Source organism: Artemia franciscana, chromosome 1 (genome assembly GCF_032884065.1).
Source record: "Artemia franciscana chromosome 1, ASM3288406v1, whole genome shotgun sequence".
Classification (NCBI taxonomy): Eukaryota; Metazoa; Arthropoda; class Branchiopoda; order Anostraca; family Artemiidae; genus Artemia; species Artemia franciscana.
In genome coordinates, this window is record NC_088863.1 from 24,023,024 (window position 1) to 24,038,057 (window position 15,034).

At 36.0% G+C, this 15,034-nt stretch overlaps 1 protein-coding gene across 1 annotated transcript in view; it reads right to left on the bottom strand.

Annotated features, from left to right (window-relative positions):
* The window catches only part of LOC136027209 (uncharacterized), a 119,866-nt gene that overhangs the window by 72,594 nt on the left and 32,238 nt on the right, over nucleotides 1–15,034 (bottom strand). The window contains exons 4-5 of the mRNA XM_065704237.1: nucleotides 9,333–9,483; nucleotides 673–794 (exon numbers count right to left, since the gene is read on the bottom strand). Coding sequence (XP_065560309.1) covers nucleotides 673–794; nucleotides 9,333–9,483 — 273 coding nt within the window. The remainder of the gene's footprint in view (nucleotides 1–672; nucleotides 795–9,332; nucleotides 9,484–15,034) is intronic.

Below are 15,034 nucleotides of genomic sequence, written 5' to 3' on the forward strand. Positions count from 1 at the left end.
CTGTTATGGTAGTTAATTTGTAACTTACGTATATATATTGCTAATAAAAACGTTCGTAAATAAAATTAAAGGTTCTTGTGGCTTTTTTAAGCAAACAAAACAATTGAAGGGCAACAAGGTCCCCTCCCCGCCTCTTTTTCTCGAAATTGTCCGATCAAATTAATTTGTAAAATTAATATGTAAATTTGATTTTAACTATTCATGTACGAGCCAAAAGAAAAATTTGTGTTAATTAAAAAACGTTCAGAAATCAAATAAAAAAATAAGTTTTTCCACTTGAAAGTAAGGAGCAGCATGTAAATTTGAAAATAATAGAAATTATTTTGTATATGACGGGGTTCATCCCCTCCCCAACGCCTCACTCTTTACGCTAAAGTATTATTAGTAATTCTGAAAGAGCTATTTATTCTAATTAAACGGCCTTTGTGATTCAAGGGTCATTATTAAGAAATTGGAACGAAATTCAAACTTTACTCTAAAGAGCGAGGTATTGAGAGGGGGCAGACCCCCTCATAAACTTAAAAAAATACACAAATATAGAAGCTTGTTTCGTAAGTTGATTTGTAAGTTGCATATATTTATTGTTACATATATTATATATACAAAAACACCAAAATTTCGAATTTTACTGAACAGGTATTCGGAAGTTTACTACAAAGAAATTGAACATACCTCATCGTTTCTTTTCCAAATTACATCAGGTTGTGGAAAGCCGGTAGCTTTACACATCAGTGTCACCTCGTCAGCTTCTGGCGCCACAATCATGGATTTGACAGTGCTCACTTTAGGAGGAACTGAAAATCGAACTAAGTTGGAGCAACCACTTATTTTATAACCATTAGAGGTTCATAGCCCCAAACAATATACAATTATGTACAAATTCGAGGTTTTGGATCAGAGGCTAGGTCATCAGCACTGTTTTGCGTATTTATGACCTCAAAGTAAGCACTAAATATAATAAAATGTATAAAGTATATGTATTTTATACATACCTTAAAGTATATAATAAATATAACTGAAAATAAATATAATCTTTGGTGTTTCATCAGGTTTACATCACGACAAAACTACACATTTTGAAAACATCCCAGCAATCCCCTCGATCCTAGTTATTTCCTTTACGATGCTTTGCTAACCCCACATGCTTAAAACATTTGATACAAAAATAAAACGTATTTCTGCCATAGAGCTCATAGTATACACAAACATTATCTCTACGAAACTTGAATTGAACAGATGGAATTCATACCCTTTCACTCACTTAGATTGAATAAATGGACATTGAGTTTAGTTGAAAAAGCCTTAATCTGATGCCAAAATAAGAAGCTGAGGGCGAGCTCACACAAGATCTAGTGTTTATATATTCCATTCAGGACATAATGGTTTTCGGATCATTAAAAATAACACACATAGTGTTTTACGCTTAAAGATGGTTATAAGTGATAGCGGAACAAATGACCTCCCTAACTTAAACAAGTATAATTATATTTAATTTCTTTGATCCTTATTTAATTAGTTTTTTATAATTCTACTTTATGGTCTAATAATTTAAAATAAGAGAAGGACTAGTTTATTAGGGAAACAAAACCTCGTAAAAATAGTCAGTCATTAAGATCTAGGGAGCCTTTGTGGCTAAAATACTAAACAATATCCTTTATAATTGAATCCGAAAAAAAATGGAAAATAATTAGCGCGAAAAACCCACACTGAGAGTTACATAAGTGTTGGAATCCTTTTAACTCTAGCAAATACATGAACTATATTCACAAGATGACATGATTAAAAAAAATCAAACATGTAAATTCACTTATAAGCGCCCAAAAGTGGGAAGACGATATGATCTGGGATGTAAAAAAATGTTGTGTCGCGATATGACATAACACATTTTCTTAAAAATATTTTTATAACTGTGAGTTTCATCAACACTTTGAATACTATTTGGAAATTTGAATCAATTTTTGGACTCTGGACATGAAAAAAAGAATTCTGAGGATGGTATTGACATTATCACTAGCCTGAATAGCATTATGAAAATGAATAATATTTCCAAAGAACAAATATATTGGTACAATGCATTTATATTTCACTTTATATTTATATTTATATTTCAATGCATTTATAAATTGTCCAAACTGATATACTGCTATGTTTATTTGCCAAAGTACGTGTTAAGTATTATACGTGTAAAGTTGTATGTAGACTAGACTTCGATTTTAAAAGGTGTGCACGGATAATTGCAGCAAAAACCGTAAGCAAAACTGGCATTATACATAAGCTAAAAAGAAATAATCTATAATAAATAATTTAATTGATGCTGCGTAATCCATCTTATCTGAAATAATTTCTCTAATAATCATTCATGTTATTATTCATAATATTCATTTTGTGCGGTCTATAGTTTTCCATATATAGTAAATTTTCTTGTATCCCAAATTCTTAAAACGTATTGTGGGATTGATGTTCCAAAATTTTTAATTTTCTCTTTTCAAATTCTGAATATGTACGACTTTTTTCATTTTGTTTGCTTTATCCTCCAAACCTTCAAAAATAAAAATGCTCACGAAATACTCACCAAAAAATTAAATAAGAATCAAAGAATTTAAATGAAATTTGACTATATCCAATCTTTGTACTAAGTGTTTTTCACGCTGTCCAACCTTATTTATTCGACTGCTTTCATTGACTTTTTTTATCAAGCATAATTGGTGTGTTTTGCACCTATATACGGATTTGTAATGCAAATTACCATATTTTACAAATATTTAGACTTAACGAAACATCCCTACCTCCAAATACCGTTCAATGAAACTGCGTTGAACACCTCTGATTTTCAAACAAGGAGAGATTATTCAAATAGCCAGTGTGCAACCTACTGAAACACAAAGGCTCAGTAATATTTTATTAGACATATATTGCAACTGTCAATTCTAGCAGTGAAATCGGTCTTAAAATCCAATTTCCCTCTGAAAAAAAAATGTTTTACCATTCCTGTAAGCGAATAGTAATGGTTTTAATTAGATTCCATCTGGGAACTCTAGTTTTATTCTAGCGTAGGGACGGTACCCGTCTTATAACCATTTACTGAAACGTTATATGGATTTCAAAATGATAAATATTAATTAAATATAAAAGGACCCTCTCTCACAAAACTGGACTCAACCTTTTCTCTCTCCTTTTTAACTGGAACTTTCTTATTCTTAGGAAACTTCAATAATTTTACTTTGGTTAATAATCAACATTAATGACACTGTTAATGAGTTTTTTTTAAGAAGCATTGCAAAAATATCAATCAAAAATGCTGTTCCTTAAGCCAAAATACCTGATTTCAAAGTTTTTCTCTTGGGATGAGATAACATGCTCTCCGGAGTTCGTTTATAGTAGGTCTCAACACAATGACACTGGTCAGCTGTGTTGCCACTTATGCCGCATTTCGCGGCATTACGCCGCGATTCTGAAAGAAATGCCGCATAAAATTTTGATCATGCCGCACGCCGCGATTACGCCGCGAAATGGCTTTTTATACCGCATTTGTTCCCGTATGAAAAATTTGTCCAACTTTAAGTTTCTTATCTTTCGCAAATGTCTTTGTTGCATAAAATGGGGATTTCAAAGTTTCGCGGAAGTTTCGCGGAAGTCAACTACGGACCTTAATTAATGACCCGTCGGTCGGCAGCTTGTCCCCTGGGAGGCCAGTGTGTTCGAAGGGGGTTGAGTTATTTTTGCGGGTTTGACAAAACTTTGACGTTTGAGTTTCTCAGTTCATCTCATGACTTCATGACGTCTGTCAGCTCAGCCCAAGTGTTTTCAAGTTAGCAATAAGGACCAGACAGACTTGTCTTATTTCACAGCATTGTCTGATGGTATTGATGGTAAGTAGTAACTATATTTAAGTAAAATAGGTGTCGTAAGAACCGTTATTAGCCAAAATGTGGGGGGGGGGGTATTTATCGACTGGCTGGTCATTTTTACCGACTGTTTTGTGCAGACAAAAACGACTATTATTGAGAAAAAACGACTGTGTTGACAAAAATTCGGCTGATTTTAAGAAAAACAACTATTTTCAAGAAGAAACCAACTGTTTTTACGAAAAATCTACTGTTTCCAAGTAAAATATTGACTGTTTTCACGAAAAATAGCAACGCTGCGCGTTGACTCGGCTACTTTTTAACAACTGGCCGACAATATTTAGGGGGGGGCGCCCCGCCTCCTGCCTAGTCGTTATGGCCCTGGATGTAATCAGGTCAGAAAGAGTTTATTGAGCCAAAAAGTACTGGCCTATCCTAGGGGGTGGGTGGCTTCTATGATCTGTTTTCTGTTTACCAAAATGCTTGTTTTAACTAGTTGCCAGTTCGTTACTTCATCATTTCAAAATTCAAATTCATCATATGATATCAACGAGAGGTGTAGTTCTTACCGAAAGTTTTGAAAGCCCGATTCTCACTAGAAGAGATCATCAAATCCCGATGATGAAACAGCTAAGAAATATAATTTTTTTTCGAAATTAGCAATTTCCTTGTTAGCACTTGTCGACTGTGTCCAGCCTTTCTACTCTCCGACGTGGCTGGCTGGACGCAAAATATCTGATAACTGGATGTGCCTCTGTGAAAATGAAAAACAAGACCAAAGGTTCTATGGGATCCCAAAAATTAAATATTTAATCCAGGCATTGGGTTTTGTCTTCGCTAGATCCGGTCTTCACCAGACTCCTTGAACATTTTTACTCTTAAAGATCTAGAAACAGATTAAGGCCAAATGGCTAATCATCTGAGAAAACCAAGTTCAGATTTGGATTCAGCATGTGTGTTTACCTCTGTAAGTCATATCTATTTTGACGATACCGATCAAAACAATCCTGCCTTCTGCCAATTTTCCGGTTTCGCCGAAATTCCGGAGCTACTTGTCTGGCGAAAAATTGAAGCTCAGAAACGACTTTAGTGTATCTCCTTGAGTCCTTACCCCTATTTCCAGCATCTAGTCAACTTCAAGTAAAAAATATACGTATAATAAACTATTCGGTTTCAGCCGGATTCCGGACGAAATATATTTCCGGCTAAAAAACGATTGTCATATACGGTTTCAGCATGCCCTCTTACCCAGAAATCAAAAATCTTATCAACTTCAAATAAAACTTTTACTTTTAACTAACTTTACAGTTTTGGCCGGATTCCCGGCGAACGACTTGTCCGGCGAGAAGATGATTTTCATTGCCGTGTTCAGCATGTTTTCTTACCCCATAATCGACTATCTCATTAGCTGCTTAAAAATATTCTGTATGTCCCTTAATTTGAATCCCCACCCCTAAGTGTAGGGCTACAGAGCCCATCTACGAACTCGACCTTTCCCTTGACCCAGAGGGTCCTCCCACCGAGTTTCATCGAAATATCTCATTCCCTTCGACAGTTATCGTGCTTAGGCTACAGACAGACAGACGGACAACTTTTGCAATGTCATAGGTATCCCTCCACTTACGTTTTGGGATCGACAACAAAACAAAAGAAGTTCAAAACGAATGATGGTTGAACAGGCATCCAAAATGAACAAGACCAAAGGTTTCTATGGAATCCCAGAATTTAATCTGTGATCCAAACAATTGGCTCTTTTAGGTATCCGTTCTTCACCGGACTCCTTAAAGTTGAACTGAAAAGCAAATTTTTGTATGTGTATTTTAAGTGAATACAATGCAATATCGGATTGTGTTAAGAGGAGTTTTTGGCATTTTTACTGTTTTCTCTTGCATGATGTTCAGAATATTTAAGGCCATGCTCACAGCGCTAAGTTCTACTATGACGCGGAAACTTTGAACCTCAATACAAACTCGGCTTTTCAGTGGCCCAATCAAATGAGCTTGGTTAACACTGCTCAGTGCTTGAACGCCTATTTGTCGTAAATCGTTTTCGTCAAGCATGCAACACAGTTACTAGCTGTAGAGGTACCCCAAATCTGACAGGGAATATCACTGTATGGAATTTTATTAATCGCGAATATATTCAAGTAATGCATACAACGGATATTTCGGCCCTTCTTGGCATGGGTCCACGTCAGGCTGTCAAACTTCATGATCAACCTTAGGGAAGGATACATTCTCTGAATAGGATCGTAATTGACGTATCAGTTTAATTCGTTGCTTGAATATGTGTGTCCAAGTCAGCATGGGCCCAAGTCATAGCAACGAAGTAACGCATTTTCATTTGGTCTTTCAGCCCTTTTCGGTAAACAAATTTTACTATTCAGATTTAGAAACATAATTTTTCATTGAGTGGTTTTTGTTGTTGTGTGTGTTATTTTGTACTCTCTCTATTTCTTTCCTAAATATTTAGCTAAATATTTCTCTTGTTTATAGACCAAACATGTTACAACATAATGGCAGAAGTGACAGATATCGATCAGGAATATGAGGACGGTGATAAAGACTCGGATGATAGTGAACCCTCCAACAAAAAACCGAGGATCACAAAGAAAAGGGCAGACCAAAGATACAAGACTGAGTGGGAAAGAGAATCTGACTTTAATGCATGGTTATGAAAAGGAAAGGTGCAGACCGGTCAAAACAATGGATATTTAGCTCACTGTCTTTACTGCAAAACGAATTTCGTTTGTAAAAAAGGGAAACACGACGCAAAAAGGCAGAAACAGAGCAAAGCTCATGAAGAAAATAAGAAAGCGTGGATAACTTCGTCTTCTAAGACCGTGCCATTGAGTCTTCATTTTTCTGGTGATTCAAAAATCGAAAGAGTGGGCACTGTTGAAGCGAAGCTAGTGACATTTCTCGTTGAGCACGATCTACCCTATTCGCTTTCTGAAGACTTGCTGAAACTTGTGAAAAGTATGCCAGACCCAGATCTTCTAAGCCAGGCCACTCTTGGTAGAACTAAAGCAACTAATATTGCTCGACAAGTGTTGGCCCCTCATTTTCATGAAAAGCTTCTTGAAAACCTGAAAACGAATCTTTTCTCCGTAGTAATTGACGAGACCACAGATTCCTCTGTAGCCAAACAGCTTGCTGTTTGTGTCAGCTTTTGTGACGAAGCAATGAATGTGCAGGTAGATTTGCTCGCTCTTGTCGAATGCAGCGACGGATCAGCGTCTAGTCTGTTCAACCAGCTAGTGAAGGTGATGGATGATGTCAAGAAGGCGGGTGTTCCTCTACAAAACTGGGCCGGATTCTGCTCTGACACAACGAATGCTATGATTGGGATAAACCACTCAGTCAAAACACTTGTTGAAGGGAAATATCCCTGGGTTACAGCTGTGAAATGTAGCTGCCATATGTGTGCCCTAGTTGCAAGTCATGCTTGCAAAAAACTGTCCAAGAACCTCGAAGATCTATCTCGGACTGTGTGCAATCACTTCAGGCACAGTGCAAAACGCCAAGATGCATATAGGAAGGAATTTCAGGTCTTTACTCAAGTGGAACAGCACAGATTCCTTGCTTTGGCTCCAACCCGCTGGTTGTCGTTTCAAAACTGTGCACGCCGTTTTTTCGAACAATGGGATACTCTTACGTTGTACTGGGACTCGTTGGTACTTGATGATCCCTCGCATGCTAATGATCATGTAAGAATGACACTAAACAACCCATACTCGAGGGTTATGATGGTTTTTGTCGAGTACGTGTTGGGAGAGCTGAATGAGTTCAACACCATCTTCCAGTCTGAAAAACCCCTATTTCACCTCATTAAAAACCCAGGTGGAAAAACTTCTTCGGACATTAGCCATGAACTTTATGAAGCCTTCATATGTTAGAACAGTCAACCCTTTTGACATCAATCCGCATGACGAAGTGAAATATCTTCCCGACAAAATGTCTATATCGGCTACAAAGGGTACGATTTCCTTGTGGGGCTCGAAACGAAAGAAGTTACCAGTGGCCGTTTTGTAGTGGAAAGTCTCCAAATTCGTCGCTCCGCGAGGGATTTCTACGTCGAAGCTGTTCAACAAATTCTTGCCCGTTTTGCATTCTCTGAAAATATCTACGACCTGGTACACTTGCTTACCCCAAGCTCTAGTTATGAACTGAAAGTTCCCAGTCTTCGTCAGTTCTTCGACTACTACGATTCTGCGCTTTGGAATAAAGCAAAGCTAGAGCAGGAATGGCGGTCTATACCGAGTGTAGCTCTACCTAGTGCTGTCGATCTCCCTGACGTAGATGACATGGACATTGTCGTTTACTGGCGCCACATCTTGCAAACGAAGTCACCAAATGGTAGTCGGATGTTCCCAAATGTCGGGAAAATGGTTCAGTACTTTTTCTCACTCCCTTTCTCAAACGTTATTGCCAAGCGTCTCTTCAGTTTGCTCAAGGAAGTGAAAAATGATAAGCGAAACCGACTGAGTGCAGTGACTCTTTCGGCAACACTGAAAACCAAGTGTGGCCTTAAGCACAATTCTAAAGGAGGGCTTGACTCGGGCAAGTCAGTGCTAGAGCTAGAACCCGGACTAGTCAAGCGTGTACTCAAAGTGAAGGCTAGTGCCTCTTCTCGTGACTGTAACGTTTTGAACCAAAGCATTGTGTATGGTCTGGCCAAAGATATTGTTTGTTACACACGTGAACAGTCCGATTCCGATTAATCTTGTCTGTTTGTCTTGTATTATTTATCTGAATGTTCCTTCTTGAAGCTTTTGATATTGATTTTCATTAAACATTAATCGAAAAAGTTTGAGATACGAGAATCTAGTTACCCATCAATTATTCTATTGGATAGGCTTGAAGGCCCAAGGGAAAATCGCTTTTAGATTCTTCACTATTCACTTCACATTTATACGGTTTTCCAACCGTGGACTTTCCCTGCTGTGGTACCTCTGCACTTTTCCTTCTGTTGCGTGCTTGACGAAAACGATGAACGACAAATGTGTGTTCACGGACTGAGCTGACCATGCTCACCTTTGACCGCTGAAAAGAAGGATAGACAGCACGTGTTTTTTCAAATTTATGACAGATCTTCACCATACTTCACTTGAAACTGAATCAACATTCATATTAAAGCGAGATTTTTCACCCTTTCTCTGTCAAAAATACAAAACACAGCTTTTCCGAGAATTTCGGGCATGTCGCGGTTTTTACCACATTTTGGTTCAAGGATGCCGCGGAAATGCCGCTTTTTGACGAAGCCGGCGCCACGGAGCGGTGCCAGTCGAGTGGCAACACTGCTGGTCACCCTTTAAGTCACTTATATGTCTTCTAGCAAGTAAAGAACATCAACAAAGATGTTGCATTAAAATATAAATATCGTAGAACTGCAATTTAATTACAAATCAAAAAAATATATATTGCCAGGAGTATAAGCCCAAAACAATAGAAGAATAACTTTCAGGTATCATTCGAAAGCACTTACTAAAACCCAGGACGCCATGAAATGTATTTCTACAGCTATTAAGAGAGTGGCAGGGAGGAGTGCAAACATAAACACCGAAATAACCAGGACTTAAATCCTCAATGGTAAGGTTTCCATCCCTTGATATTCCAAATTTTGGATCTGCGGTTATCTGTAAATAAATAGTGAACTGTACTAGATTATCGATTAATATACTAAAAAGTTCACATCTTCATGAATACACACAGGGAACTCAATGAAGGTACAAAGATCCTTTAATGTCTCCAGTTCTAATTTTGGATACAAGTACATCAATGGCCATTTTTCTACTCTAGTAGTACTAAGAGGCAAGTACTTGCATGTAATTTTTATTTATTACATAATTGACGCTGCGTAATCCATCTTATCTGCTATAATTTCTGTAATAACCATTCATTTTATTATTTCTTAATATTCATTTTGTGCGATCTATAGTTTTCAATATATAGTAAATTTTCTTGTATCCCAAATTCTTAAAACGTAGTGTGGGATTGATGTTTAAAATTTTTTAATTTTCTCTTTTCAAATTCCGAATATCTACGACTTTTTTTCATTTTGTTTGCTTTATCCTCCAAATCTTCAAAAATAAAAATGCTCAAAAAATACTCACCAAAAAATTAAATAAGAATCAAAGAATTTAAATAAAATTTGACTTATGAAAGGTAGGGAGGCCATTTCTTCCACTTTTTTTCGCTTTTTTAAGCCTTCAAAGTAAAGCTCAAAATAATTGTGCTTTATTTTGGACATTGTTAAGTCCAATCAATTTTCATCCCTTACAAATGGTTTTAGTTTTAGATAAAAAAAAAGAAGAAAATGTTATCTTATTTGCTACATAATTATTGGGAATTTCCTATTCCTACTACTTACTCAGTGTCCCAGATTTGTTTTAAACGATGTCGTTATTAAGGATGGTTCCACATAAAAAGACAAGACCGAAAGCTTCTTGTTACTTACTATACAATGAGAAATTTTAGTACAGCACATGTATAGAGGGAGAGGAGCTGTGGGATTTATCAACAACCCATTTTATGCCTCCAATAATATAGAATGTGCCCACTTGCAAGATTTTGCTTCGAACAAGGTGAGATTCACCTGCCTTCCGGTATAGAGAAAGTAATGGTGGACGAGGAGAAAACGGACACTTGAGGGATCATTGGACCGATTAGTACTTCCTAATAATTTATGCTTAAAATTTGTATGAAGTTTATGTTGAAGTCAAAACCAGTATACATTGTCCCTTCGGTCTATGGTATCCACTTTTAGCCAACAGTTCAAGAAACAAATGAGATTCTTGGTCGTTTTTTAAGCAGGGTCCTTATATAGCTTCTTTTTTCCAGTGCGTATTACTACAAAACATTTGTCACCTTCTTAAAATTTCCAAAATTGTTCATCAGTTCAAAATAGTAGGCCTACAAGCTCTTAAAGTAGTATTGACCTGCGTCAAAAAGACAATTGCATCTCTCTTAGTTCAAATTTTGATTTCTTGCAATAGGAAACCTCCTGCTTTGTCATAAATGAGAGAAATATTCATGTCGGGATGCACATGTGACACCATTTCTCTACCTCAAAGGCTCTTATGCGTAATTCTCTTTCTCAGGCATAACACATTTCAACAACTTTCGGATTTCTATTTGATTTTTTTTGGGGGGGGCACATTGATGAAATTTTTACTTTTATTTGGCTTGTTGGTTTTCCTTGAGTTGGGAGAGGGTGCTGTAGTTATTTTCTCCCGGTTATCACCAATTCTACAAGCGTTTGTGCATAGACTACAGATGTAAACTTCAACTTACACCCTGTTAGACCTGATTCAAGGGCAAGTAAAAACCCTCGTTTTGGTCCCAGGCAAAAAAAAAAATAGAAAACGATAGGATAGAATGTTGTTAAAGCCAAAAACGACCAGATACACAAAGAAGTAAAAATAATACAAACGCACATCAGAGATCTCTGCTCTTCCAATTCATATATGAATAAAACACTTTGTTTAATCAAAAAGTAAGACTTCCCTTTAATATACATATTTCCCTTGTACATTGTACCTTAATATAAATATTTCTTATCTTGCCTATGCGGATGATATTCTTTTGATCAGTAGGACTAAAAAAGGGCTCTCTTTGTCTGTTTCAACAGTTGCATCTAAACTTCATGCGATTGGACTTTCTCTTAATCTTCCAAAGTGTGAACATCTTTCATTTAATAGTGATTTCACTACTCCTCTAATCTGTAGATCTTTTTCTATCCCGTTGGTTTCTTCATTTCGGTGGCTGGGAATTAATGTTAGTAAAACACTAAAATCCTTACGGACTCTCGCTGTTCCTGATTGCAAGAAAAAATTCCAATTAAGTTACTGTGAAATTGTTTCTAACCGAGGTAGAAAGTCTCTAGCTAAATTATACTCGGTTTTTACAGATCATTCGGGTTTTTTTTTCTTTCTGGTATTTACCCTATTTTTCATAAAAAATATATCAGTCGTTCTTATTATTTCCAGTTTTCCCGTTTTCTATTGTATCTACCTCCATGGTATAGGATTAGGAGCCTCATATATGTTTATAGTTTCCCAGATATTGGGTCGAAGCTCACGGAGCTTGCTGAGTTATAAGTAGACCCCAGTCTACTTATAAGTATCTGCTCGCCCACAGAGGCCTTACTCGTTTGCTTTAGTCTCTTGTTTTTTCTGGTTTTTGCAGTGTTTGTTTTGTTTCTTTTATTGATACTCCGCTTTGATTTTTTGAAGCATGTCAAAAATAAATTATTATTATTATTATTCTATTGATAAACTGTAAAGACACACTTTTTAAGATACTTTGGAAGTATCAACTCCATTTTTTCTTACTTTAACTTTCTTTACTGTAGAAAAACCAGGAACCCAATAAAGCAATGTGCCGAATCATCATTCTCATCTTTACAAAGAGGGCAAGTAGACCTGTCTTCCTTAAAACTTTTGTTTTGCAAATGTTTTTAAATGTTGATCTAATTAATGGGCAGATGACCCTGATCTGCATCCAATAAGAGATAACTAGCTGGTAAATATAGCTAAGGGTACAACGTTTGCCAATAAACTACCTTCACATTCTAATAGTAGTCTAGGCTTTTCAAGTTCTTAGTCTTCTCCTCATTTCTGGACCAACTGTAGCAAAATCTTAATTTCTACTTTCAGATTTCCATGCATGACCATTGGCACTCTATCTCATTTCACACAAAAGAACTATTTTATATACACAATGCTTAAGCTGAATCCCTGAATTCCAAAGAAAGAAACTTGGGTTCACCCAAATGTTCATAAGAATTAACGTTAACCAAAGTAAACCAATTGAATTTTATGTTAACGTTCGTCTCACGTATGGGTGCTAACTTTTGGGGAAATCTCCTATACGCAACTTTCTTTGTATGTAAATTGGTGAATACTCCTAAAAATACTGGGATAGTTAAAATTCTGATCTTGCACCAAAATATGGCCAAAAATTTTAGCTGCATAGTGTAAATTTTTGCAAATTTGTCTTGTTTAAATTACAAAACAAAAAACTATTCGTAATAAGGCTTAAAAGCTCTGCTCTTCTATAAAATTAAAAATAATTACAAGAGGCAGTGTGCGTGCCAAACCATCTGTTTTGACCTGGAACAGTTGAATTTGTCCCGAACCCCAATTGCTCAAAACATTGTCCCCATATATACTTTAATTGTTCATATGCTGTAAATTTGCCGAGCCACCCAAAGACGTCCTACAACGTTTCTTCCAGTCAAGAGGGGTTCCGGGCCCTGTCACTACCAGTGAAAGAGAAATGTTTAGAGGGAAGGAAGAAAATAGATTTCCCAGTAGCTAATAAGAAGACTACCTGCAGTAAGACCAAGCACAAAAAATGCTAGAAATTGAAGTAATAAATCCGGTCCGGATGAACTATGATTTGAATATTCCCCTTAAAGGAACAGATTTCGACTAGCTAAGTAAGGGATAACATAATTAGAATTTAAGCCTAAATCAATTTTAATTGCTGGCTGTATTGTTTCTCTCGTTTCATGATTGCAGCAACAAAGTAAAGAGTGGACCATGTCTCATAGTAACTAAAAGTCTAAAGATGTGTAAAAAAAAATACCTAATGAAAAAAAATACCTAATGAAAAAAAAGCACCATTGGCAGCCTATTCAGGAATTACCACAATCATCTTGGCTAATCTTAAAAGTAAATTAATTGTTTAAAAGCAAATTTAAATAAATTTTAAAGCACTATTGTTTCAGAATTAAAACAAACACAGGGAAATAATACGGGTCAGTTGCTTTGAAACGGTTTTTGAAAATACTTTAGAATTTAACTTCTAAATACATTTCTTTGTACTTTAAATTTGTGCACTTCATCAGTATATGCCTAACATCAGCATATTGGTTACAAATATCAAAATAAGGACGAACTAACTCATTTATGTCAAACTGAGCGGTATTGGTATGACCTATCCTCAATCTAAAAACAGTAACAAGCAAAAGATCTTATATAACGTACAAGTTCACCAGGTGGTATCTTATAGTCATAAGGTTCTAATATTGGATTCATGCAATTTCTAATAAAATTATTGGTCTCTCTATCACAAAACACCTAATAAATGCAAGCAAAAGATTCATTTTGAGTGGGCTTTACACTTATTTTCTGACCAATTAAAATACCCCACTTTGCCATTATATCAGCAGAATCAATTCCAGCAAATCCCACATGTGCTGGGAGCAAGACCAGAAGCATATTATTTCCCACAAGCTCTAATGAACTAACTATATGGTGGATATTAAGAACTAATTTGTGACTAGGTTTATTCTCATTCATCAGATACTTAAGGGCTGATGCTGAGTCAGAGCATATCATCCAACTCTGGGCATACCCGTAAGACTTATTTTTTCCAATGTCTTATATATTTTATCATCCCAATAGAAAAAAAAGACAGGCTACCGGATAACTTAAAGCTACATGAGACTGACATACTGGAACCACCGCTGCATAGTCAGCACCCTTATCCAACTTGGAGCCATCATTAAAAATTTGTATAAGGTCTCTTAAATGGTCAGTTTTTCTTAACCAGTCATGTTTGAGAGTCAAGTTATTATCATCCCCACGATCAGGTACAGGAAAATACACATTATTCTTTATTGCACATAGCTTATTCAATATATTATCCTCAAAAACTATCTCATTAATGGGTACTATATTTGGGCACTCAGTTGAAAGCAAACTATTACACCTATAAAAAGCTGGAGTATTCCTATCCTTGAAACTAACATCACTATTATAATTATTTATAATTTCCGTCTTGATTATATCCTCCTTTAAAGTAAATTTTTGTGAAATACTTCACAAGTAACCTGTCACATTGTAGCTTAAGCATGGTCACCCCCAATTCAATTATCATATCTGGAATAGGGATACTATTTAGGCAGCCAATGGATTGGCTAAGTATACTGTGGAACAGTACATCTAACTTTTTTAGATTATTCTGACTAGCGTCACCATATATAAAGCTACCATAATCAAACTTAATAATAATAACAGCCTTTATAAATTCATTTAAAAGACACTTAAAATGAGCACCCCTTTTCCCTAGGCACATTACATTTTTAAAATTTAATCTACTCCTAATATTACCTAACAAATACTCTATGTGTCTCAACCATCTCATTTTACTATGAAAAATTAACCATGGGTAGCAGAA